At 46.4% G+C, this 23023-nt stretch overlaps 4 protein-coding genes across 4 annotated transcripts in view; 1 reads left to right on the top strand and 3 right to left on the bottom strand.

Annotated features, from left to right (window-relative positions):
• LOC310701260 (uncharacterized protein) overlaps positions 1-4795 on the bottom strand; it is a 33734-nt gene extending 28939 nt beyond the window's left edge. The window contains exon 1 of the mRNA XM_083491866.1: positions 4543-4795. Within this exon, the coding sequence (XP_083347992.1) occupies positions 4543-4594 (52 nt within the window). The 5' untranslated portion in view covers positions 4595-4795. The remainder of the gene's footprint in view (positions 1-4542) is intronic.
• The window catches only part of LOC310701520 (uncharacterized protein), a 236561-nt gene extending 226806 nt beyond the window's left edge, over positions 1-9755 (top strand). Inside the window, exon 3 of the mRNA XM_083492525.1 lies at positions 6847-9755. The gene's annotated coding sequence lies outside the window, so the exon portion shown is untranslated. The remainder of the gene's footprint in view (positions 1-6846) is intronic.
• The window catches only part of LOC310701586 (uncharacterized protein), a 127847-nt gene that overhangs the window by 40930 nt on the left and 63894 nt on the right, over positions 1-23023 (bottom strand). The gene's annotated exons all lie outside the window — the stretch shown is intronic.
• Positions 20008-22849, bottom strand: LOC310701386 (uncharacterized protein). Its single transcript, XM_083492172.1, has 2 exons — positions 22836-22849; positions 20008-22411 (listed from the first exon to the last, which is right to left on the bottom strand). The coding sequence occupies exon 2, from the start codon at positions 22332-22334 to the stop codon at positions 20442-20444; it is 1893 nt and encodes a 630-aa protein (XP_083348298.1). The 5' UTR covers positions 22335-22411; positions 22836-22849; the 3' UTR covers positions 20008-20441.

The raw sequence follows: 23023 nt of genomic DNA, 5'->3' as shown, positions 1-23023 counted from the left end.
CTCTTGGCTTTTCTGGGAGGTGGGGGGATTCCCCCACCTCGTAGAAAAGCCTGCAGGAGCCACGCCGCTCTTGGGGGCTTTTCCCCGAGGAGGGAGAAGGGACTATGCGGCCAGTCAGTCCCTTCTCCCTCCTGGGGAAAAGCCCGCAAGAGCGCACAAAGCTTGTGTGCGGCTCTTGGGGGCTTTCCCTGCCTGCCTCCCCCCTGCATTCACTCCATAGGACGCACTCACATTTTCCCTTGGTTTTTAGGAGGGAAAAACTGCGTCCTATGGTGCGAAAAACACAGTAAAATAATGGTAATGCATCATCAGCCTTTCCTAACCCTTAATTAAGCATTAATGAAGCAGAATTATCTTAGAATACGGTTGAACTGTGCTGTTTACGTTTTATAAAAAGTGGTTTCTCACAGGAAAGGGAGCTGCTCTATGTTCCATGAACCTGGCCAAGATTCCTCAGGGTCCTAAGTTCATCATGAAGTTCTTCATCCTCTGCACTATAATCCTCCACCCCTTGGGCCACATTTTGTCCCCTTCGACCTCTAGATCTTTATTAATCACCTGCACAGTCCCTTTGGCCTCAGGAGGTGCATAGTGACCATTTTGGGAGACCCATATATAAGTCTAGTGACAAGGCTTAGTGCTTGTGGTCGGTTGAAGGAGTGCTCAGTTGGAGAATGTTCTTGGGGTTGGACCTCCATCTCTCAGCCTTGCATTCTTGAATGGAGAGAGCTGGAGATGCAGAAGGAAAGCAGCTGGAGCCTGACTGCTGGGAAGGCCAGATTGAGACACCCACCCCAATTATGATTTATAATAATTATATGCCACCGGGTCTCGCACCCGCCTCCTGACACTGGCTTATTTTAGCGGAGATTCCCTGTCCAGGCCTCTCTCACTGTTCTTCCTCCTTTGCCCTGGGTGGACAAGGGCTTCTGGATATTCTAGCTCTGCTCCAACTGGGAATTATTTATTAAATTGTTATACCTCTCTTCATCTGAAGATCACAAGATAAAAATATGTATGTCACTGAAAAAGGTGAGTATTAAAGGTGAATAACACTGATTGTGGGAAGAAAAGAAAGATGAAACCAGTGGTGTGTCCAGCTGAATGTAATATAAATAACAACAACAACAACAACAACAACAACAACAACAACAACAAATCTTCAAATCAGTTTCATATTCCCTGGCTGTATTTCTCTGCCATGATTGTGACTCAGAATCTTAGCCACACTTTTTTCTAGAATATCAGCTGGATCTCTTTGTAATGGGAGCCAGACAGCCCTGGGATTTCATCCAGACATTCCTTTAGTGTGGGCAGCAGCAGCGGAGGAAGGAAGGAATTAACTTTGGGGACAAACCATTTCCTTCAGAAGGTCTTCCCCAGGAGCCAGCAGGGTAGATAAACTGCTCATTGGGGACACCTTGGCTTTATAGTGTTAGGGTCTGGATACCAATCACAATCCCTCATAAATGTCTCAAGAACCCTTAAGATCCAGTTCCACCAACTCCCACGTAACACTGAGCCCTAGAGGAACCGTCTATACTGAGGTGAGGCACCTCTGGCCCTCCAGATGTGGTTGGACTCCAAGGACCACCTGCCCAAGCAAGGATGGCCCATGGCCAGGGAGGATGGGAGTCTTATCTGGGGGGACAAACTTTCCCCTTCTTCCCCCTCCCCTGAAAACGCTGAATATCTGTATTTCGTTTCCTCCTTCCTCCGTGATCTCCAACATCTTCCTGATACAGTCCAACCAGCTGCACACATTCCCAAATCATCTTGCACCACTGACTTCCCGAGGCGGCTGCGTTGTGTCTTGGACACTGGCAATGGAACAGCACCTTCCACTGGACAAGAGGATAGAGGGTTAAATCAGGGCTGGCCGAATGGGACTCCGCTCCCTCCCCTCCTTGCCCCTCCCTGCATCTCCTGCCTGAGGGGGCTGCCTCAGTTTCCCTAGTGGGGGAGCAGGCCCCGAGAACAGCCTTCTCTCTTCCCCCAAAATACAGGAAACACAACAAAGAAGGCCCTGGAGTGTCACTGTGGAACACAACCACAACAACAACAACTGGTTGTAAGTCCCTTTGGGCTGCCCTGAGCAAGAGAAAGCAACTAATAGATTAAATAAATAAATAATTGATTAACCCTTCCATGGACTCCCCAGTCTCCACCCAAAGGGGACCCACCAATCCAGAATCGTGGCACCCCAGGGATTCCAGCCAGGGGGTTCAAGTCCCATCCCTGGGGGTGGGGGCTCCCATTTTTATTGCCTCAAAGGCGCCCAAATGGGGGCAGGGGAGTTGAACATCTCTTGATAATAATAATAATAATAATAATAATAATAATAATAATAATAATAATAATAATAATAATAATTTATTTGTACCCTGCCCATCTGGCTGGGTTTCCCCAGCCACTCTGGGCGGCTTCCATCAAAGATGAAAAATACACTAAAATTTCACATATTAAAAACTTCCCTGAACAGGGCTGCCTTCAGATGTCTTCTGAATGTCAGGTAGTTGTTTATCGCTTTGACATCTGATGGGAGGGCGTTCCACAGGGCGGGCGCCACTACCGAGAAGGCCCTCTGCCTGGTTCCCTGTAACTTGGCCTCTCGCAGTGAGGGAACCGCCAGAAGGCCCTCGGCGCTGGACCTCAGTGTCCGGGCAGAACAATGGGCATGGAGACGCTCCTTCAGGTATACTGGACCAAGGCCATTTAGGGCTTTAAAGGGCAGCACCAACACTTTGAATTGTGCTCGGAAACGTACTGGGAGCCAATGTAGGTCTTTCAAGACCGGTGTTTTGTGGTCCCGGCGGCCGCTCCCAGTCACCAGTCTGGCTGCCGCATTCTGGATTAGCTGTAGTTTCCGAGTCACCTTCAAAGGTAGCCCCACGTAGAGCGCATTGCAGTAGTCCAAGCGGGAGATAACCAGAGCATGCACCACTCTGGCGAGACAGTCCGCAGGCAGATAGGGTCTCAGCCTATGTACCAGATGGAGCTGGTAAACAGCTGCCCTGGATACAGATTTGACCTGTGCCTCCATGGACAGCTGTGAGTCCCAAATGACTCCCAGGCTGCACACCTGGTCCTTCAGGGGCACAGTTACCCCATTCAGGACCAGGGAATCCTCCACACCTGCCCACTCCGTCCACCCAAAACAGTACTTCTGTCTTGTCAGGATTCGACCTCAATCTGTTAGCCGCCATCCATCCTCCAACCGCCTCCAGACACTCACGCAGGACCTTCACCGCCTTCACTGGTTCTGATTTAAAAGAGAGGTAGAGCTGGGTATCATCCGCATACTGATGAACACCCAGCCCAAACCTCCTGATGATCTCTCCCAGCGGCCGCATGTAGATGTTGAAGAGCATGGGGGAGAGGACAGAACCCTGAGGCACCCCACAAGTGAGAGCCCAGGGGTCTGAACACTCATCCCCCACCACCACTTTCTGAGCACGGCCCAGGAGGAAGGAGCGGAACCACTGTATGACAGTGCCCCCAGCTCCCAGCCCCTCAAGACGGTCCAGAAGGATGTTATGGTCGATGGTATCAAACGCCGCTGAGAAATCCAGCAGAACTAGGAAACAGCTCTCACCTTTGTCCCTAGCCTGCCAGAGATCATCAACCAGTGCGACCAAGGCAGTTTCAGTCCCATGATGAGGCCTGAATCCCGACTGGAAGGGATCCAAATGGTCCGCTTCTTCCAGGCGTGCCTGGAGTTGTTCGGCAACCGCTCGCTCAATCACCTTGCCCAGGAATGGAAGATTTGAGACTGGGCGATAGTTGGCCATCGTGGCCGCATCTAAAGATGGTTTTTTAAGAAGCGGTTTAATAACCGCCTCTTTCAGCGGGTCTGGGAAGGCTCCCTCACGGAGGGACGCATTCACCACCCCACGAAGCCCATCGCCCAGCCCTTCCCGGCTGGCTTTTATAAGCCAGGATGGGCAAGGATCCAGGAGACAGGTGGGTGGCTTCACTCGTCCAAGCAGCCTGTCCACATCCTCGGAGGTAACAGATTGGAATTGATCCCACGCAACTTGACTAGACAGGACTCTAGCACTCTCCCGCCCCGGTCCTGCTCCCATGGTGGCGTCTACCTCTTCCCGAATCTGAGCGATTTTATCTGCAAAAAGCTTTGCAAAATCATTGCAGGAGATCATGTGGCCCGTACTGGGCCCAGATGTCGCAGGTGGTTCCGCTAAATTGTGAACCACCTGAAAAAGTCTCCTGCTGCTGTTTTCTGCAGATGCAATAGAGGCGGCGAAGACAGCTGAGCATCTTCTTGCGCTGCAAAGGAGCTCTTGCAATGCAAACCCTGCCGGTGCTCCCTCTGCAGAAAGGCCCCCCCCCCGCATTTCCCATAGTAAAAGGCAGGAAGGCTGATCTCTTGGGGGGGGTGTGTGCAATGCAATCCCTGCGAATGGAGGGGCCCCGATCTTCAGCCGGATTGCATGCATCGGGGCCTCTACTGATAGCGCACAAGACGTGAGTTGTTGTTGTTGGGGGGGGTCCCTGCCCCCTTCCCCCCCCCCGCAGCTCTACCTCTTTGTCCTCTCTGTCCCTCCGCTTCCCTCGCTCGCTCCGCTATTCCCATTTCCTTCCCCGCAAGACAAAGGGCTGGGGGGTCTCCAAGGAGGCGCCCCCTCGGGGGGAGGGGCTCCTTTCTCCTAAACCAGCCCCTCCCCCGCTCGCCGGATCCCCAGAAGGGGGGGGAGGGGGAGGAATCCCCCACTTTCCTTTCACCCCCCCCCCTTCCCAGCTGCCCTGTTTGCAGATTCAGGGGGAGGAAAAGCGCCTCCTTCTCCCCCCCCCCCAATATATAAGATATATTTCGCACCTCTTTCCCCTCCTCCTCCTCCTCCTCCGCAGAGCTGCTCCTCTTCTGGAAGGTGGATCAGGCCCCTCCCCTCCCCCCTTGGCCCCCCTCCCTGCCTCCCTAGGAAGCGGAGCTCACTGACGGGGGGGGGGGAGGAATGAGTGGCCCCTCCCTCCCCGAAGACACCAATTCTCCTCCTCCCAAACCAGCTCCGTTTTCCTGATTCTCTCCTGAGAAAGTCCCGGGTTCGATCCCCGGAGGCGGCAGGGAAGGAGACCCCCCCCCCAACTGGGAAAAAGCCCTCCGGGGCAGGAAGGTGATATCCCCCCCCCTTTTAATCCCTTGCCGGGAGAGGGGGGGTCCGGTCAGTCTCACCCCCATTTCCCGACGGGGTGGGGGGGAGGCAGGGGGGGGGAGGCAGGGGATCCCCGTTACAACAGCCCCGCAACGTAGACCGGAGTTGCTGCGCCCTTTGGGGACTCGGAGCAGTAACTTAGGACCACCCTAAATGCTGCTCTCCCTCGCCATTATATGTATATATAGATAGATCCGCTGATTTTGTGTGAGCTGCTCGCAGGACAGCTTTGGTTCAAAGGCAAGATGGAAATGCCAAGGTTTTCCCCCTTCGTAGCAAAGCGCTCTTCCGCCGCCCCTCCTCTCCAGATCCAGGGCTCCCCCCTTCCTCTCCCCCTTGGAAGACAGAGCCAGAGCATCGCCCCCTCTCCTGGGAGTCTCTTCCCCTGCCAAACAGCTCTTGCTGGCAAAGGTTTCGTCAGAATCGCCTTTCTGGCAGCTTGAGGCCATGGGTTCGAGTCCTACCCTACAGCCTAGAACAGAGTTCTCTTTCTTTGTTGCTGCATCACCCTGCGGACTCAGGTTAAGCTAGTGGTCCACCAAGACCCCTGGATCCTTCTCACATGTACTGCTAGTCAGCCAGGTGTCCCCCATCCTCTATTTGTGCAGGTGGGTCTTCCTGCCTAAGTGCAGGACCTGACATTTGTCCCTGTTGAAGTTCATTCTGTTACTCATTCTGTCATGCAAGGACGTGACCCAGCGGAGCTGCTATTCCTGTTACAGGAAATCTCAGGGGAGCATCAATAGCGCAAGTTGCACTCCTCCCGAGTGGTGGATCTATGGCTGGGCAGGATCTGTCCCGCCTCAGACTGCAGGGGAGGCAGCTGGCAGGATGGACTGCTCCCCAGTGCCCTCCTTCTCCCAAGGGAGGAGGGTCCTGGCTGGACATCTCCTCCCCCCTGACTTGGTCTGCTTCCCCAAGTGGTGGAATCCATGTATCCCAGAAAAGAGGGTCTTCCTTGCAGGCTGAAGTGGTGCAGTCCAGATACAGGCTAAACCCCTGGGAGATGTGGAGGCGGCAGAGACCTTGGGCCTCTCCCTCTGGCACTGCCCACTCTCTGCTCTGCCACCTTCCCCCTTCATGCAAGATTCGCAGCTAGGAGGCCAGTCCTTCCTGTCTGGCCGGATTGGAAGGTGAGTGAAGGGAAGCCTTTGTTGGAAAACGCTCTGGCCTACCTGCAGCCCCCCTTCTGGATCTCCCTCCGAGCGTCCTCCGGTGAGCATAGCTCTGGAAAAGGCATCCCCTTCTCCAGCGACATAAACCATCTTGATTTGTGCACACTAGCCTTCTGGCTTAACACAGCAGAAGAAAGAAGCATCCTAGTTCTAAACTACTATTTATTTACATAACATTTACATACATATGCATAATGGCATCCATTCTCATCAGCTCCAACAACAAAACAGAACGACATAAAAGTGAAAGTAGTTTCACAGTCTCACACCGGAAGGGAGATAAGACAGTCTTCCTTTCTCACGCTCCACTCAGACAGGCGTGTGAAATATATAACAAACATAAAATCAGCATTGGGGAGCCTGAAATCCTAACAGCCTTTGTTCTTTCTCCATACATGTACTACATTGTTTTATGTTGTGGCAATCCTTCACTCAAGAAAAATAATTCCTAATGGAAAATAATTATTAATGGATGGTAATTAGTAATGGAAAGCTGGAAGTCAGCCCTTGTTGTTGTGGTTTAGTCGTTTAGTCGTGTCCGACTCTTCGTGACCCCCTGGACCAGAGCACGCCAGGCACTCCCGTCTTCCACTGCCTCCCGCACTTTAGTCAAACTCATGCTGGTAGCTTCGAGAACATTGTCCAATTATGGTGCTGGAGTTTAATTCAAAAGCATCAATTCTTCAGCAATCAACCTTCTTTACAGTCCACCTCTCACTTCCATACATCACTACTGGGAAAAGGCAAAATGCCAATGAAAGATGGGAGAGTCGATTGCACAGCAAGAATCAAGTTATCGGAGTGGGGTTGGGGTGGGGAATACCGGAAATAATAGATTACAACAGGAAGGGAAATACCAACCTTAAAAGATATTTCACACAGAAAGTTACAAGATATAAACCGCCCTGGCAAATTGAAAGATATGGAATAGCTAAATACCAACCAAGTGGCTACATCAGTGGCTGCGAAGATTAAGGAGCAACATTGGAACTGAACTATTTGAATTAAAAAAGAATGGAAGCAGGAGAAGGAACAACAACAGCATCTCCCCAAGACCACAACATGGGAAGTCATCAAAAAATGCTTAATTTGGAATAGAATAATTGGCTTTTTAAATTGTATTATGAATTGGTATTGTATTAATGTGGCTTATATTGGATTATTATTAATAAAAAAACTAATAAAATTATTATAATAACAATATATGAGGTTTTGAATATTAACAGTACGTATAAGACGCTTCTACTCTTTTTGTGTCTTTTATTATTATTAATAAAAAATACATTGGGTATACAATATTCAATAATATACATATTCAATATTAACATATTCAGCTCAACCATATGTACAATTCTATATACCTTAACACTCCTCCCTCCACAAGGTTTATTTAACTTTTAACATTTTAATTGCCCCAAATTGTTCAAACCTACCCAAATAATTCAGTATCTTCTCAAACCAATCCTCCTCTTTCTCACTGACTTTAAGCCCTTTCAGTCTATGTATAAGATGCTTTTCGTCTTTTGGTGTCTTTGTTGTTCCATCAATGTGAGTTATGATGCTGTTCCTATAATACTAATCCCACCAACCCTGCTCCCAAACTACCACCACAACTCCTAACACCAACATTTCCAACTCTCTCCACTGTAGCAGGAACCCCCCCACCCCAGTCATTCTGTTTGTACAAACTTCACACACACACACACACACACACACTCACACACTGCATACACCACATTTCTGTTATAAATTCATAGAAAATCAACCATACATCGGATTGCACTGTTCCATTTTTATTTTACTCCATATGACAAGAACTATCAAAGGGGGGTGACTTGGTCCTAGTCAGCCATAATCCCTTCACCTTCTCAGCACATCCACTGGAGCCCTGCCCAGATGATCCCAGACAGAAGGCAATCAAGATCACAAAGAACTTGCATATGGGAGTGGATTCAGCATGGACTGAAACAAAGGACAATGATCAGATCTTCCCTCTGGGGGCAGGAAACTGCCAACTCCCCTTTGTCTCCTGGAAGTGACTCATGGGAGGGGGAAAGGAGGAACCAGCCAGGTGACAGGACACTCAGGTTACCTCCACCAACTCCTCCCTCAACCCCTCCTTTCTGTAATGTATGCATGATGTTTCTGGGGGTGGGCTTGACCTAGAGGAGGGGAATTTCAAAAGTTATTATAAGACCTGGCACTATTTTTCTGGGTCTTTTCCTCTCTCCTGCAAGTGAGGGGAATACCCTGATGCATCAGCTCAATAAAGGCCAAGCCTACAGGCTGCTGTTTTGCTCCAAGTTATCCTGGTTGGTGTCTTTGTTTTGTCCAAGGGAGCCCTCGGATTTTTCCGGTAACAGTTTTGGCGACCATGCTCAGGGACACTTGGTTCTCCTGCAAAGGTGAGGAGGGAGATAGAGGCGATCGGGCGCCACTGGGCAACCTTAGCCCAGGGATCCTTCTTCCTCTCCCTGCCTCCTCTTTGCGGGCGGTAATCAATCGTCACCAAAAGCCCAACCAGGGGGAGGAAAGGCAAGGTCAAGCCAGCTAATGGGAAAAGATCCCGGGATCCGCGGGGGACATCTTCGAACGTGAGTATGGTTTGAAGTAAATACATTGGGAGGGGGGTGGGAAAGTAACGTCCCCACGACAGCCAGACTTTCCTTCTTTCATTTCTGATGTTACCCTTTGGAGTCGGCCGGGAACGTTTTCAACTCTCCTCTTTTCTCCCCCGATTTTCCCTTTCGGAAAGTGGCCAGGAAATCGCGGAACTTTTCTGTCAGACGTTACCTCTCGGAGTCGTCTAGGGACGTCTAAAACTTTTCCTTTTCTCCCCCGTTTTCCGTCTTGGAATTGAGTCCGGGAAAGCGTGGCTCTTTTACTGTTTCTCTGACGTCTTCCCTCGGAGTCGTCCGGTGGCGTCTTTTCAAAAGTATTTTAACGCAAGGTCATTTGCTTCCTTTCAAACCTTGGTTGTTTTCTCGGACCCCGATCTGGCACTGCATTGCGCAGGTGTTCAGTAGGGGACTCCAAACTTAGTCTCAAAGGCTAGGCAGGAGGCTGTCGTGGATGGTAGAGGGGAAAATTGGGGCCCCACACTAGGATTAGTCTTGTAAACAGCGCTGAGGTAAAGGAATTCCGTGCAGAGAGACCCGTGGTTTGAGTTTCCGGGCAGAGGGACCCGTGGTTTGAGTTTCTGGGCAGAGGGACCCGTGGTTTGTTTCAGGTTCAGGTTTGAGATTTCCAGAAATTAATTCGTGGTTTAGAGATAAGTAGGAATTGTGTTAGTCAAGGGTACTTTGAGTACTGAAAGGATCTTTTATCTGTCCCCCCTTTCTTTCCCATTGCCCCTCCTCCCTTGTGTGTGTGTTTCCACTCTTTCTGTCTTTAGCGTATTTCGTTAACGGGGGGAAAAGGCTCAATAATAACATATGAGAGAATGGGAGCTCACTAAACACCCTAGCTGGACTCCTCCTGGCAACAAAGCTTCCATGAAGCCTTTTTGCCCCAGAGAGGATTCTAATATGCCCCTCCACCTTGCCATCTCCAATTGGGAAAAAATAAAATAAAGGGGCAAAATGGTCTTTCAAGTACAAAGTACGAGACCGTTGTAACTTTTAGTGGGTGGCTTAGGCTCACCACCTGGAACCCAGGGCACAGCGGCCACCTCAGGGATCCTTCAACAAAATCAGGGTGTGAACCCTTAGGGAGAGCTGAACACATCAAATTTGTGTTGTTAAACTATAACCTAAAGCTAGAACATGAAACCGTAAACTTAATGGTGCTCAGAAGGCAGTAGATATAATAACAGCCCAGCCTGAGAGCCCACGCATTAGAGATCTTAGTTTCTCTGAACAAAGAATAATAAATAAATAAGGAAAATGAATAAGAGATGTACTCAAAGATTTAGAAATATTTCAAGGGTTTGTATTTACATTGGCCTCGGCATCCACAGACTGTTCTTAAATGCACATAGTTTTTAAATTGCAAGCTTGCTTCAAAAATTTTAAATCTAAGGAAGCCATGTTGGGCCTTATCATTCTTAAACAAGACAAAATGGAGAATGAAGTGTGCAAATGTTTGTTATTTGAGAGGCTCTAAAAGAGAGTTTTCCTCCCAAGTGGTAAAATCCTGTATACGTGCTACTTGTGTTCTGAAAGGATTACCCCACCTCCTTCCTCTAGTTTAAGTGAGGAGGGTGATTTTAAGTCTCATGGTAAATGATGTTTTGTTGTAACTTTTGAGTTTGTGAGTACACCTGTGTTCCAGTCTATTTTGGAATGTGAAGTTAACCTAATGTTTCTGCTGCAAAAGCCTAGTTGAGCCAACTGCTCTCTCAAGCTAAAATGCAGTGTATGTACAGTGGTGCCCCGCAAGACGAACGCCTCGCAAGACGGAAAACCCGCTAGACGAAAGGGTTTTCCGTTTTGGAGGCGCTTCGCAAAACGAATTTCCCTATGGGGTTGCTTCGCAAGATGAAAAAATCTTGCGTGTCCCCGCGGTTTTTTTTCGCTCCCCCCCTTTTCCTAAGCTGCCTATCAGCTGTTCCGCTGAAAAACCCGCTTAACAGCTGATCACGGAAAGCCGCTAGACCGCTGTAGCGCTAATCAATGGGCTTGCTTCGCAAGACGAAAAAACCGCTAGACGACGAGAATCGCGGAACGGATTCTTTTCGTCTTGCGAGGCACCACTGTATTTCATTAAGCATATGCCTATGAAAGTATGGTGTTCCTTCTAAGAAAAATATGTGAGTCCAGTTTTAACTTTGATTTGGTTGGACAGAAGAGTTATTGTAAGGCTCCTGATATCAGTCTCTATAAGACTTCCTGGCCTCTTTTCTCAGAAAATGCCCCCCCCCCCCGTTTCATTCTATCTGTTTCAGTTTTTTTCTCCCTTCTTACTTCTGTGCCAGGTAAATTTACTCCCGAGTAAGCTTCCTTTAAAGGAAACCGCAAAGAGGGGGGAGCAATCTTTCCCAAGGTACCCTGCATCTCACTTTCCTATTCACTTTTGTGTTCCCTTTAAATCAAATCTATAGCTGTTTTAACTATGCTTAATAAAAGATCCTCTCCCTATCTTAGAAAAAAAACTGTTCACTTCAATCTTCCTTTAAATATCATTTCACTAGGAACTTGCATTCTTTAGTCTAAGGAAGCAAACTCACTCAAACTATCTCAAGATCTGCTAAAAGGGTTCTGTGTAAAGTTGGGTACTTTTATTTTCCTCTTCCTTAGTACATGATAGGAGCATAGATGTTTCCTTTCCCAGTTGTAAATCTGTACTTAAATGTGTATGTCTCTTTGATAGTACAAATCTTGCTGTGAGATCTTGCTGTGAACCCTATATTTTGGAGGATTGGACTAGATGACCCCAGGGTCTCTTTCAACTCTCCCAATTTGTGGCTGTGTGGAAGGAACATGTGTCTGCAAGCCTTGGAGGGTAATTCTTAAATTCTGGTGTGGTGATGGAGTTGAAATTCAGCCTAGCTTTGCTCTTTAGTTTTAAAAGGTGAGAGGTGAAGCTGGGATGTTTTGAAGCACAACTAGTAATATCAAGCATTTGAGTGATTACAGTGTTTATCATTAAAACTATGAATTCTGACTCTCTGGCCATTTTTTCCCATATATAAGGGCGTGGCATTGTTCCGCGAATAGCCAGAGTGATATTAGCCCTTTCCTGTACATAAAGGAAGCAGTCCCTTTTGCTTGGGCTACAATTGCTAAGTTTATTGAATACTTTAATTGCTCAGTTTCTCTTTTTTGCTTAAAAAATTAACCCTATTTTTAAAATCTACTCCATACCCTTCCCTTCCCTTATTCAAATGGTAATTTAGCCAAAGGATGCAACGTTTTCAATAATATAAAAGGTTTGCTGAGACATGAACTCTGCACATACACAGAGGCTAGATCAGTCAAAAAAAAGAGAGAAAGAGAGAGAGAGGAAAGGGGGGAACTGTAGGGTGGAGAGAGGAGGTTTTGAGAGCTTCACCTGCAGGGAGAAACTTATCCAAATTTCCTTATGTAAAAAAACTTGGAACCATTGAGGGAAATCACCCTTAATGTGTCTTTGCTCCAGGGGCTACGTAAGACAAAAGGGTTAAAAAAAAAACCTAGCCCATCAAAAGTCAAGAGCTTTCCAGGTTCCAAATCTTAACATGCCAAATTCTTTTCACAGGTAAATATCAAAGCATTCCCCCCCCCCCATGGGAATTTTAGGAACAGCATTTCCTGACAGGCTTCTCACATTAAATAATTTCCCCTTTTAACAGGATATGTGAACCCCGATAACAAAGTGTTTGTCCCTTTCCCCCCCTCCCACAGCAACTTTCTTTCTGTTCTGTGAAACAAGTCTGAATTCCTGCTATATTAGTGACTTCCATCTCTTTGTGGCTTTGACACTTTTTAAGTTACAAATAATCTGTTTTCATTTATTTAATCCGTTTTTCCATGATGTCTATGAAGTTAATCAAAGCACAACCAAACATTGTTTGTGGAATGGTACTTGTTTACCTTTGGCCTGAGCGTCTCTTATTAATTCTGTCATTTTGGCTAGTTCAAGGTACTTGCACAACTTTAAATTGCCATTCATTTTTTTCTTGGTATTAAGTCATTTCCCAGTATTTTGCTATTAACATTCTAGCCGATGTTGTCACATCAAGAAACACTCTTTTATTTTCATTGTTACTTCAGATTTCTTAAAATTGTGTGTCTTAGCATTTATTTATTTTTCGTTCCTCATAAGTCATTGTGTGTGTGTGTGTGTGTGTTTCATTATTATTTTAACCTTGTATTTTTTTACAGTTCTCTTTCTCTCCTAAGTGAAGGAAAGCAAACGAACTAAACAGATAATAACAGTAATTATATGGAAACATGATAATAATATTGAAAGGAATAAAATGCTTATTCCGCTAAGATTTTTATTATTTGCAGCTTCCCACGGAAACTGAAGGACATCCTTTTTTGCCTTTCGCCCCTTCCCTTTTCTAACTCTGTCCCCAAAACCCTGCCCCTTACAGGATATCACTTCTACAGATGTGTTACTACAGATCCAATGAAAAGCTTCGCCACCACAAGACTATTACCTGCAGCAGCAACAACAACAGACACCAAAGTTTTCAAAGTGGCCACAGCAATTTCTTTCAAAGGGGAAGTGGGGCTGACAAAGGGGGGTGGAGTTGAATTGCAAGGACATCTTCTCACTTTGAACCTCAAGACTGTGCTCCAGGATTCAAAAGATGCATACATAAATATCCCAATTGTCTCAAGATATGCAACTGATATTTAATTAGTTTGTTTTGTATTATGTGTTATTACGTAGGAATGTTGAAATGTGTCTGACAGTGTGTTATTTCCACAAATGGGGGGGGCTATTTTGGGGGCTATTTTTCTGTGTTTTATGTTTAATGTCTTATTCCTTACAACCCAGTGGAGGATTCTCATACATTTTACGCCTTTTAACAGACCAGGCTATTATGTAGTCCAATGTTTAGAATTAGATAAATTTATAACCACATTTTGTTGTTCCACCTGGCACTCTGCCAACTTCCCTACCCATTTTAAAATGTGCTAAAACTCACTTAACCAAAGAGAAGCTGATAAGATACATGAAGGTGCATATGCTTTGGTTTAGCAGGAATAATCCCTTATAGAGTTAAATTGACTTATTTGGACAAGTGCCCTATTAACAGATTGGTTTGAAAAGTTGAGAACCATGGGGCAAGAAAAATTCAAATTGGACTCAGTTTGAATTGGGCAAGTGTATCCAGGCTGCAATTAGCTTTTTGGTCCTTAATGTGCAAGTGAGCAACTTCCCATGACTGCAAGACCAAAGCCTATAATAATAAAATCCCATAGAATGGCCAAGGCAAAGACATTTCTCTCATGAAGTGCCCAAACCTGTGACAGCTGTGGTGAGTGCCAGGCAACATGGTTGATATGAAAGCCCTAAGTGGATTCACCAGGGATTGCCACTCCTGTGACACCAGGCCGGTGTGAGACCACAGAAGAGCTACCTTTACACCTGAGAACACAAAAAATGGCGGGGGACAAAGCAAATTGCATTTTTCAGTCATTAGTGGACCTTCCTGCTAAATGTAAAGCATACGCCACTATTGAGAAAATATTTCTTCCAAGGTACTAGAATGCCACAAGTAACTGAGCAACAAAATATTAATTTTACATGATATCCTATGTCCAACTATGTGCACTGTTACACCATTATATTTCTATGCAAATATCCTTAAAGTAGCATGACATCCACATCCCTTTCAGGTTCACATGGACACACACATCTGGGACGGAGAATAGCAGGTTAATATTTACCACCTTAAAGTGTGCGGAGAAAAGGATTGCAAAGCAGCCACCTTTGCAATCTTATCTCCGAAGGGGGGAACTGTAACAGGAACCCCCCCACCCCAATCATTCTGTTTGTACAAACTTCACACACACTCACACACTGCATACGCCATATTTGTTATAAATTCATAGAAAATCAACCATACATCGGATTGCACTGTTCCATTTTTATTTTACTCCATATGACAAGAACTATCAAAGGGGGGTGGCTTAGTCCTGGTCAGCCATAATCCCTTCACCATCCCAGCACATCCACAGGAGCCCTGCCCAGTTGCTATGCCAACCCTGATGATCCCAGACAGAAGACCATCAAGATCACAAAGAACTTGCATATGGGAGTGGATTCAGCATGGACTGAAACAAAGGACAATGATCAGATCTTCCCTCTGGGGGCAGGAAACTGCCAACTCCCCTTTGTCTCCTGGAAGTGACTCATGGGAGGGGGAAAGGAGGAACCAGCCAGGTGACAGGACACTCAGGTTACCTCCACCAACTCCTCCCTCAACCCCTCCTTTCTGTAATGTATGCATGATGTTTCTGGGGGTGGGCTTGACCTAGAGGAGGGGAATTTCAAAAGTTATTATAAGACCTGGCACTATTTTTCTGGGTCTTTTCCTCTCTCCTGCAAGTGAAGGGAATACCCTGTTGCAACAGTTCAATAAAGGCCAAGCCTACAGGCTGCTGTTTTGCTCCAAGTTATCCTGGTTGGTGTATTTGTTTTGTCCAAGGGAGCCCTCGGATTTTTCCGGTAACACCACCAAGGCCCCAAAATCAGCTGGCTCTCAGCCCATCATCACTCACCCCAGCACTCCAGATTCTCCCCTCCCTATCTAACATTATATTATATCTGCTATTTTACTTGTGAGACATGACCTTCATTTCTTTAAAGACCTGTCTATACAACTTTATATACAAATACCAGAACTTCACATGCACTCCATGCATTTAAGACTGATTTCCCATTATCTGAGTTCATTGATGGGAAGGAAAGTGAACTCTGAGAGAAATACGTCAAACACTCCATACATCTAAATGTTTTCTTCTCCCCTTTGAGAATCTGTAGAGGTTTCTTAAGCATCCCATTCTAACTGATGCACCGCTCTGGGACTTCCAGGTTGTCGCATCAGAGTTCAGTTGCCTGCCATGCACCCTCCGCAGCAGATCAGGTGCTGTGGTAAACTGGTCCCCAACCATTTGCCCCTCCCTCACCTGTCTTTGCTCTCCGGCCAGACCAGGTTTCTGGAGCAAGGCTGGCAGACCCTTTTACCTTTTCAGAAACAGGACGAAACAGAACTGGTAAGGCTGCCACCACTCCCTTGTCCCAGGGTTACCTTAAGCCACAGCTCCAGGGAGACGGCTGTGTTTCTTCGTTCCCGGTTAACCCCAAACTACAAGTTGCTTCCACAAGCTTGCAGGTAGAAATTCTTTAGTAAGGCACAACCAAGAAGCTAGGCATTGGATTTAGCTATTTTCCCGGAAAGGCACACACAATACAAGTGAAAGTTTCTTGCTTAAATTTTATTTTAAAACATAAAGAACATGCTAAAAAGCAGGCACATCTTTTGGTAGATTACAAGTAAAGAGAAAATAAAAACGTTGCAAAATATAGCTAGCTAATACTCACTTCTACACTCTAAGGCAAAGATAGGAGAGTTCAGAGTCCTTCAGAAATCCGCATTCAGAGGTCTTAGGAAATCTTCAGCACAAAAGAACAGCTGCTTAGGTGGAACATCAGCAGCCGGGCGATTTTGTGGATTGCAGAGCGCGCCTTCCCAGCCATTCTCAAGATCTTTTATCCCTAATTTGCACGTGGAATCAGATCCCCCAGGCCCAATCACCACTCTTGGTTACATTTGAATTCTCCAGTGACCAGCTTGTGGGTTAATAATTTTAACTTCTGTCATCTGGGCCAATTAAGACTCCAGAGCCTAGATCAAAGTTGTTTCCTCCCTTTCTTGGAGCTTATGCAAATGCACCTCCTTTGGGCAATTAACAGGGAGATAACATCACCGGCTGGATATACATAACTTCCCTCACAGGTGTCAACCCTTCACATTATCCAGAGAATTCCTCTCCCATAGTAAACCTTTCACGCCCTTGGAGCCAACGGGTCTACGGGTTAAAGCAACAGGACCTAGTTCCCATAATTCTTGCTGGTTTCCCACAAGGCCTCACTCTCCGCTTGGCCAAAGTACTAACTTTACTACAGGTGCCATGGGGGTGGGAGAGAGAGTGTGGGTATAGCCCCCCATAAGGCTTTGGGGTTACTGGAACATCGGAGCACTCTGCCTAAAGTGGAAAGCTATAAAAATGTTGGGTGTTAACAAGAACTTGACTATGGGCCAGACGAGGAAGACACCCTCAACCAAAGTAGAGCAGGAGAAACAAGAGGAGAAAGAAAGAAAAAACCGACTTGATGGAGATTCTTGCTTTCAGAGTGAAATCAGCTTATGCAAAAGCAAATAAACTACCAGGAGTTTGATTGATTTTATGAAACTCAAGATGAAGAACTCCAAACACACTACCAGAAAAACTGATTACAATGCTCAAAATTGCTGAAGAAAAGAACCAGCTATAAGTTTCTGGCTGATGCGCTCAAGAAGAATTCAATTCCCTTTAGTTGAGAATTCCTGGAAGGGAATTTTTTTATGTACCGTATTTTTCGCACTATAGGACGCACTTTTTCCCCTCCAAAAATGAAGGGGAAATGTGTGTGCGTCCTATGGTGCGAATGCAGGCTTTCGCTGAAGCCTGGAGAGCGAGAGGGGTCGGTGCGCACCGACCCCTCTCGCTCTCCAGGCTTCAGGAGAGCCCCACCGCCAGCCCCACAAGCTCGGGGGACAGCGCAGCGCGCCCTTCCCGCTGTCCCCCGACTTGGTTAGAAGGCTGGCGGGGGGGAGCCTGCTCCTCCCCGTCGCCAGCCCCGCAAACTCTGGAGACAGCGGCAGAGGCGCAGCGCGCCTTTGCCGCTGTCCCCCGACTTGGCTAGGAGGCTGGCGGGGGGAGAAGCCTGCTCCTCCCCGTCGCCAGCCCCGCGAACTTGGGGGACAGCGGCAGGGGCGCAGCGCGCCTTTGCCGCTGTCCCCCGACTTGGTTAGAAGGCTGGCGGGGGGAGAAGCCTGCTCCTCCCTGTCGCCAGCCCCGCGAACTCGGGGGACAGCGGCAGGGGCGCAGCGCGCCTTTGCCGCTGTCCCCCGACTTGTCTAGGAGGCTGGCGGGGGGGAGCCTGGTTTTGCGGGAGGTGGGGGAATCCCCCCGCCTCCCAGGAAAGCCAGGAGAAGCCGTGCAGCCCTTTTAAAAGGTGCGCGGCTTCTGCCGGTTTTGCGGGAGGTGGGGGAATCCCCCCGCCTCCCAGGAAAGCCAGGAGAAGCCGTGCAGCCCTTTTAAAAGGCGCGCGGCTTCTGCCGGTTTTGCGGGAGGTGGGGGAATCCCCCCCCTCCCAGGAAAGCCAGGAGAAGCCGTGCAGCCCTTTTAAAAGGCGTGCGGCTTCTGCGGGCTTTTGGGAGAGGTGAGGGAATCCCCCCACCTCCCAGTAAAGCCAGGGAAGCCCTGTGCAGCCCCTCCGCCAAGGAGAGGCTGCACGGGGCTAAAGGGGAAGCCAAAACAGCGAGCGGGATCCATCCCGCTCGCTGCCTTGGCTTCCTCCATAGCTGCACGCAACCCCTCGGGCAGGGAGAGGTTGTGTGCAGCCTGTACGCTGCTCTTTGGGGCTGCGGGGGGGTAAAAAGATTTTTTTTCTTGAATTCCCCCCCTAAAAACTGGGTGCGCCCTATGGTCCGGTGCGCCCTATGGTGCGAAAAATACGGTACATAGGGAAGAAACAAAGATGGCAAGGGCCAATAAAAACAGAGGCATTCTAGAGGAAATATATTTTAAAAAAGAGCTGGGAGACGAGCTGGAGGAGGGAGATAGCTGATAAGGGGAAAGGGGACTTAAAACTGTTTAAAGGATTCAATGATGGATTTAAAATTGTTTTCATTGAATGTGAATGGTTTGAACAACAAAACCAAATGAAATAAAATTACACATATTTTCACAAGGAAATAACAACAAAAATGATTATTGGTAAATAAAGGACTAGGACAGGAATTCAGATAAAACAAAGAAAAGAGGGGTGGTACTATATATGAATTCCAAACTGGACTCTAAACAGATCTTTAGAGGTGAAGAATTATTGCAGTGAAAGTGATGGTGAAGGAGAAAAAAATATTATTGGTAGGAGCTGACGCACCTAATGAGGAAAAAGAAAGATTTCTTCCAACTATTGGATGAAAGTATGTCTGAGGTTTATGTTGGAAATATAATTATTATGGGCGATTTTAATGGAGTAGTATCACTGGACTAAGACAGAACACTGCAGAAAGGTATCTCAAAAGAAGGCAAAATACCAAATACTTTTTTTGTAATTAATTATGTAATTAGGAAGAATTTATAAAGAGCTTGGGAAATGTATAAGGATTTGTTGGAAAAGAAAACATCTTTGTGGCTTTCAGCCAACCAGATGAATTATAACTAGGGAGAAAATTACTTTACTTAGGGTGATGCTCCTGAAGAAACCATTTCTTTTAGGGATAACTGGGTTAAATGTTCCATGAAGACAGATGAACGACAGCAGCAAAAGTACTTTATGCACAAAAATGGCAAAATCAAGAGATAGCTACACTTGATCAAGAGAGCGGCAGTTAAAAGTGATGGAATATGTCAGATTGGCAAATTTAACTATGAAAATAAGAGATCAAGACAGACATTAAGGAGGAGTAGAAACCTTTTGTTGAATATTTAAAGAATTTTTATAAACATGTACAAACACAAGTAGGAGCTGAATGGAAAACAACAGTTGAAAACTTGCTGGAGAAGAGTGTGGAAAAGGTAAGGTGTAAATATCTGAAATATGCAGGAATTTAAAAATTCTATGGGGAAACCATGGAGAGGAAGTCAAGTATGAAATAAATGTGTATCTGGAAAGTATGTAGCAATTTGTAAATAAATTCCATATAAAAACAAATTGCATATAAAATTATATACATATAAGGTAATAGAAGAACTTCCCACACTCCTTCCATTCAAATCATTTCTGCTTTTTCAGTTTGTTGGTAGATTGTTGGGTTTCAACTCTTAAAGCTTCTCCTCCTCCTTGTGAGTCCATTGATGTTTTGTAAGAACATCAGGATTGAATAGCTATCTACACTCCATATAAGTAAGTGGTTTTCACTCTGTGAGTTCAATGGTGTTTGCTAAGGTGTCCATTTCTATTGAAGCTCTTTCCAAACTCCATGCATTTAAATGGTTACTCCCCTGTGTGTGAGTCCGTTGATGCTTTCTAAGCGTTCCGCTCTCAGTGAAGCTCTTTCCACACTCCATGCATTTAAATGGTTTCTCACCTGTGAGTGCGTTAATGATTTCTAAGGTTTCCACTAGTAGTGAAGCTCTTTCCATATTCCATGCATTTAAATGGTTTCTCCCCTGTGTGACTCCGTTGATGAATTCTAAGGTGTCCACTCTGACTGAAGCTTTCCACACTACATGCATTTAGAATCATAGAATCATAGAGTTGGAAGAGACCACAAGGGCCATCGAGTCCAACCCCCTGCCAAGCAGGAAACACCATCAGAGCACTCCTGACATATGGTTGTCAAGCCTCTGCTTAAAGACCTCCAAAGAAGGAGACTCCACCACACTCCTTGGCAGCAAATTCCACTGTCAAACAGCTCTTACTGTCAGGAAGTTCTTCCTAATGTTTAGGTGGAATCTTCTTTCTTGTAGTTTGGATCCATTGCTCCGTGTCCGCTTCTCTGGAGCAGCAGAAATGGTTTCTCCCCTGTGTGACTCCGTTGATGAATTCTAAGGTTTCCGCTAGTAGTGAAGCTCTTTCCACACTCCATGCATTTAAATGGTTTCTCCCCCGTGTGACTCCGTTGATGAATTCTAAGGTGCCCACTCTGACTGAAGCTCTTTCCACACTCCATGCATTCAAATGGTTTGTCCCCCGTGTGACTCCGTTGATGAATTCTAAGATTTCCACTCTCAGTGAAGCTCTTTCCACACTCCATGCATTTAAATGGCTTCTCCCCCGTGTGAGTCCGTTGATGAATTCTAAGGACTCCACTCTGACTGAAGCTCTTTCCACACTCCATGCATTTAAATGATTTCTTCCCTGTGTGACTCCGTTGATGAATTCTAAGGTTTCCACTCTGACTGAAGCTCTTTCCACACTCCATGCATTCAAATGGTTTCTCCCCTGTGTGACTCCGTTGATGAATTCTAAGGTGTACACTCTGACTGAAGCTCTTTCCACACTCCATGCATTCAAATGGTTTCTCCCCCGTGTGACTCCGTTGATGCTTTCTAAGCGTTCCACTCTCAGTGAAGCTCTTTCCACACTCCATGCATTTAAATGGTTTCTCCCCCGTGTGAGTCCTTTGATGAATTCTAAGGTATCCACTCTGAGTGAAACTCTTTCCACATTCCATGCATTCAAATGGTTTCTCCCCCGTGTGAGTCCGTTGATGAATTCTAAGGTCTCCACTCTGACTGAAGCTCTTTCCACACTCCATGCATTTAAATGATTTCTCCCCTGTGTGACTCCGTTGATGAATTCTAAGGTTTCCACACTCAGTGAAGCTCTTTCCACACTCCATGCATTTAAATGGTTTCTCCCCCGTGTGAGTCCGTTGATGAATTCTAAGGTCTCCACTCTGACTGAAGCTCTTTCCACACTCCATGCATTTAAATGGTTTCTCCCCTGTGTGACTCCGTTGATGAATTCTAAGGTGTCCACTGTCACTGAAGCTCTTCCCACACTCCATGCATTTAAATGGTTTCTCCCCAGTGTGACTCCGTTGATGAATTCTAAGGTGTCCACTCTGACTGAAGCTCTTTCCACACTCCATGCATTCAAATGGTTTCTCCCCTGTGTGACTCCGTTGATGAATTCTAAGGTGTCCACTCTGACCGAAGCTCTTTCCACACTTCATGCATTCAAATGGTTTCTCCCCCGTGTGACTCCGTTGATGAATTCTAAGGTGTCCACTCTGACTGAAGCTCTTTCCACACTCCATGCATTCAAATGGTTTCTCCCCCGTGTGAGTCCGTTGATGACTTCTAAGATTTCCACTCTCAGTGAAGCTCTTTCCACACTCCATGCATTTAAATGATTTCTCCCCCGTGTGAGTCCGTTGATGAATTCTAAGTTTTCCACTCTCAGTGAAGCTCTTTCCACACTCCATGCATTTAAATGGTTTCTCCCCCGTGTGAGTCCGTTGATGAATTCTAAGGTCTCCACTCTGACTGAAGCTCTTTCCACACTCCATGCATTCAAATGGTTTCTCCCCCGTGTGACTCCGTTGATGAATTCTAAGGTGTCCACTCTGACTGAAGCTCTTTCCACACTCCATGCATTCAAATGGTTTCTCCCCCGTGTGACTCCGTTGATGAATTCTAAGGTGTCCACTCTGACTGAAGCTCTTTCCACACTCCATGCATTTAAATGGTTTCTCCCCTGTGTGAGTCCATTGATGTTTTCCAAGTGTTCCACTGTCAGTGAAACTCTTCCCACACTCCATACTTTCAAACTGTTTCTCCTCTCTCTTTTCACAATCCATGAATTTATATGGTTTCTTTGTTATTCCCATTGGACATGGCCCTCCAGAATTTTGACTGCCTTCTCCATTGTCTTCTTTCAACAGGGAGGAGCGGGGGGAAAGGAAACCTAGGAAGAGAACAAAGGAATATTACACACATCAATTAGCACCTGCTCTTATTTTGACATCTCGTACATTCTTTCCTGTCCTCCATATGAAATTTTTCGGAAAGACAGATGAAATAATGTTAAATAATGGTAATGCATCATCAGCCTTTCCTAACCTTTAATTAAGCATTAATGAAGCAGCATTATCTTAGAATACAGTTTAAGTGTGGGCTTTACGTTTGATAAAAAATGGTTTATCACAGGAAAGGGAGCTGCTCTATGTTCCATGAAGCCAATATTCATCAGGGTCCTAAGTTCATCATGAAGTTCTTCATCCTCTGCACTATAATCCTCCACCCCTTGGGCCACATTTTGTCCCCTTCGACCTCTAGATGTTTATTAATCACCTGCAGAGTCCCTTTGGCCTCAGGAGGTCCATACTGACCATTTTGGGAGACCCATATATAATGGTCCATACTGACCATTTTGGGAGACCCATATATATAGTGACAAGGCTTGGTGCTTGTGGCCGGTTGAAGGAGTGCTCAGTGGGACAATGTTCTTGGGGTTGGACCTCCATCTCTCAGCCTTGCATTCTTGAATGGAGAGAGCTCGAGATGCAGAAGGAAAGCA

The sequence above is a fragment of the Podarcis liolepis genome, assembly GCF_965112155.1.
Source record: "Podarcis liolepis genome assembly, chromosome: 2".
Taxonomy (NCBI): Eukaryota; Metazoa; Chordata; class Lepidosauria; order Squamata; family Lacertidae; genus Podarcis; species Podarcis liolepis.
The sequence above is the reverse complement of the archived record's forward strand: the minus strand, read 5'-3'. Positions and strand labels throughout refer to the sequence as shown.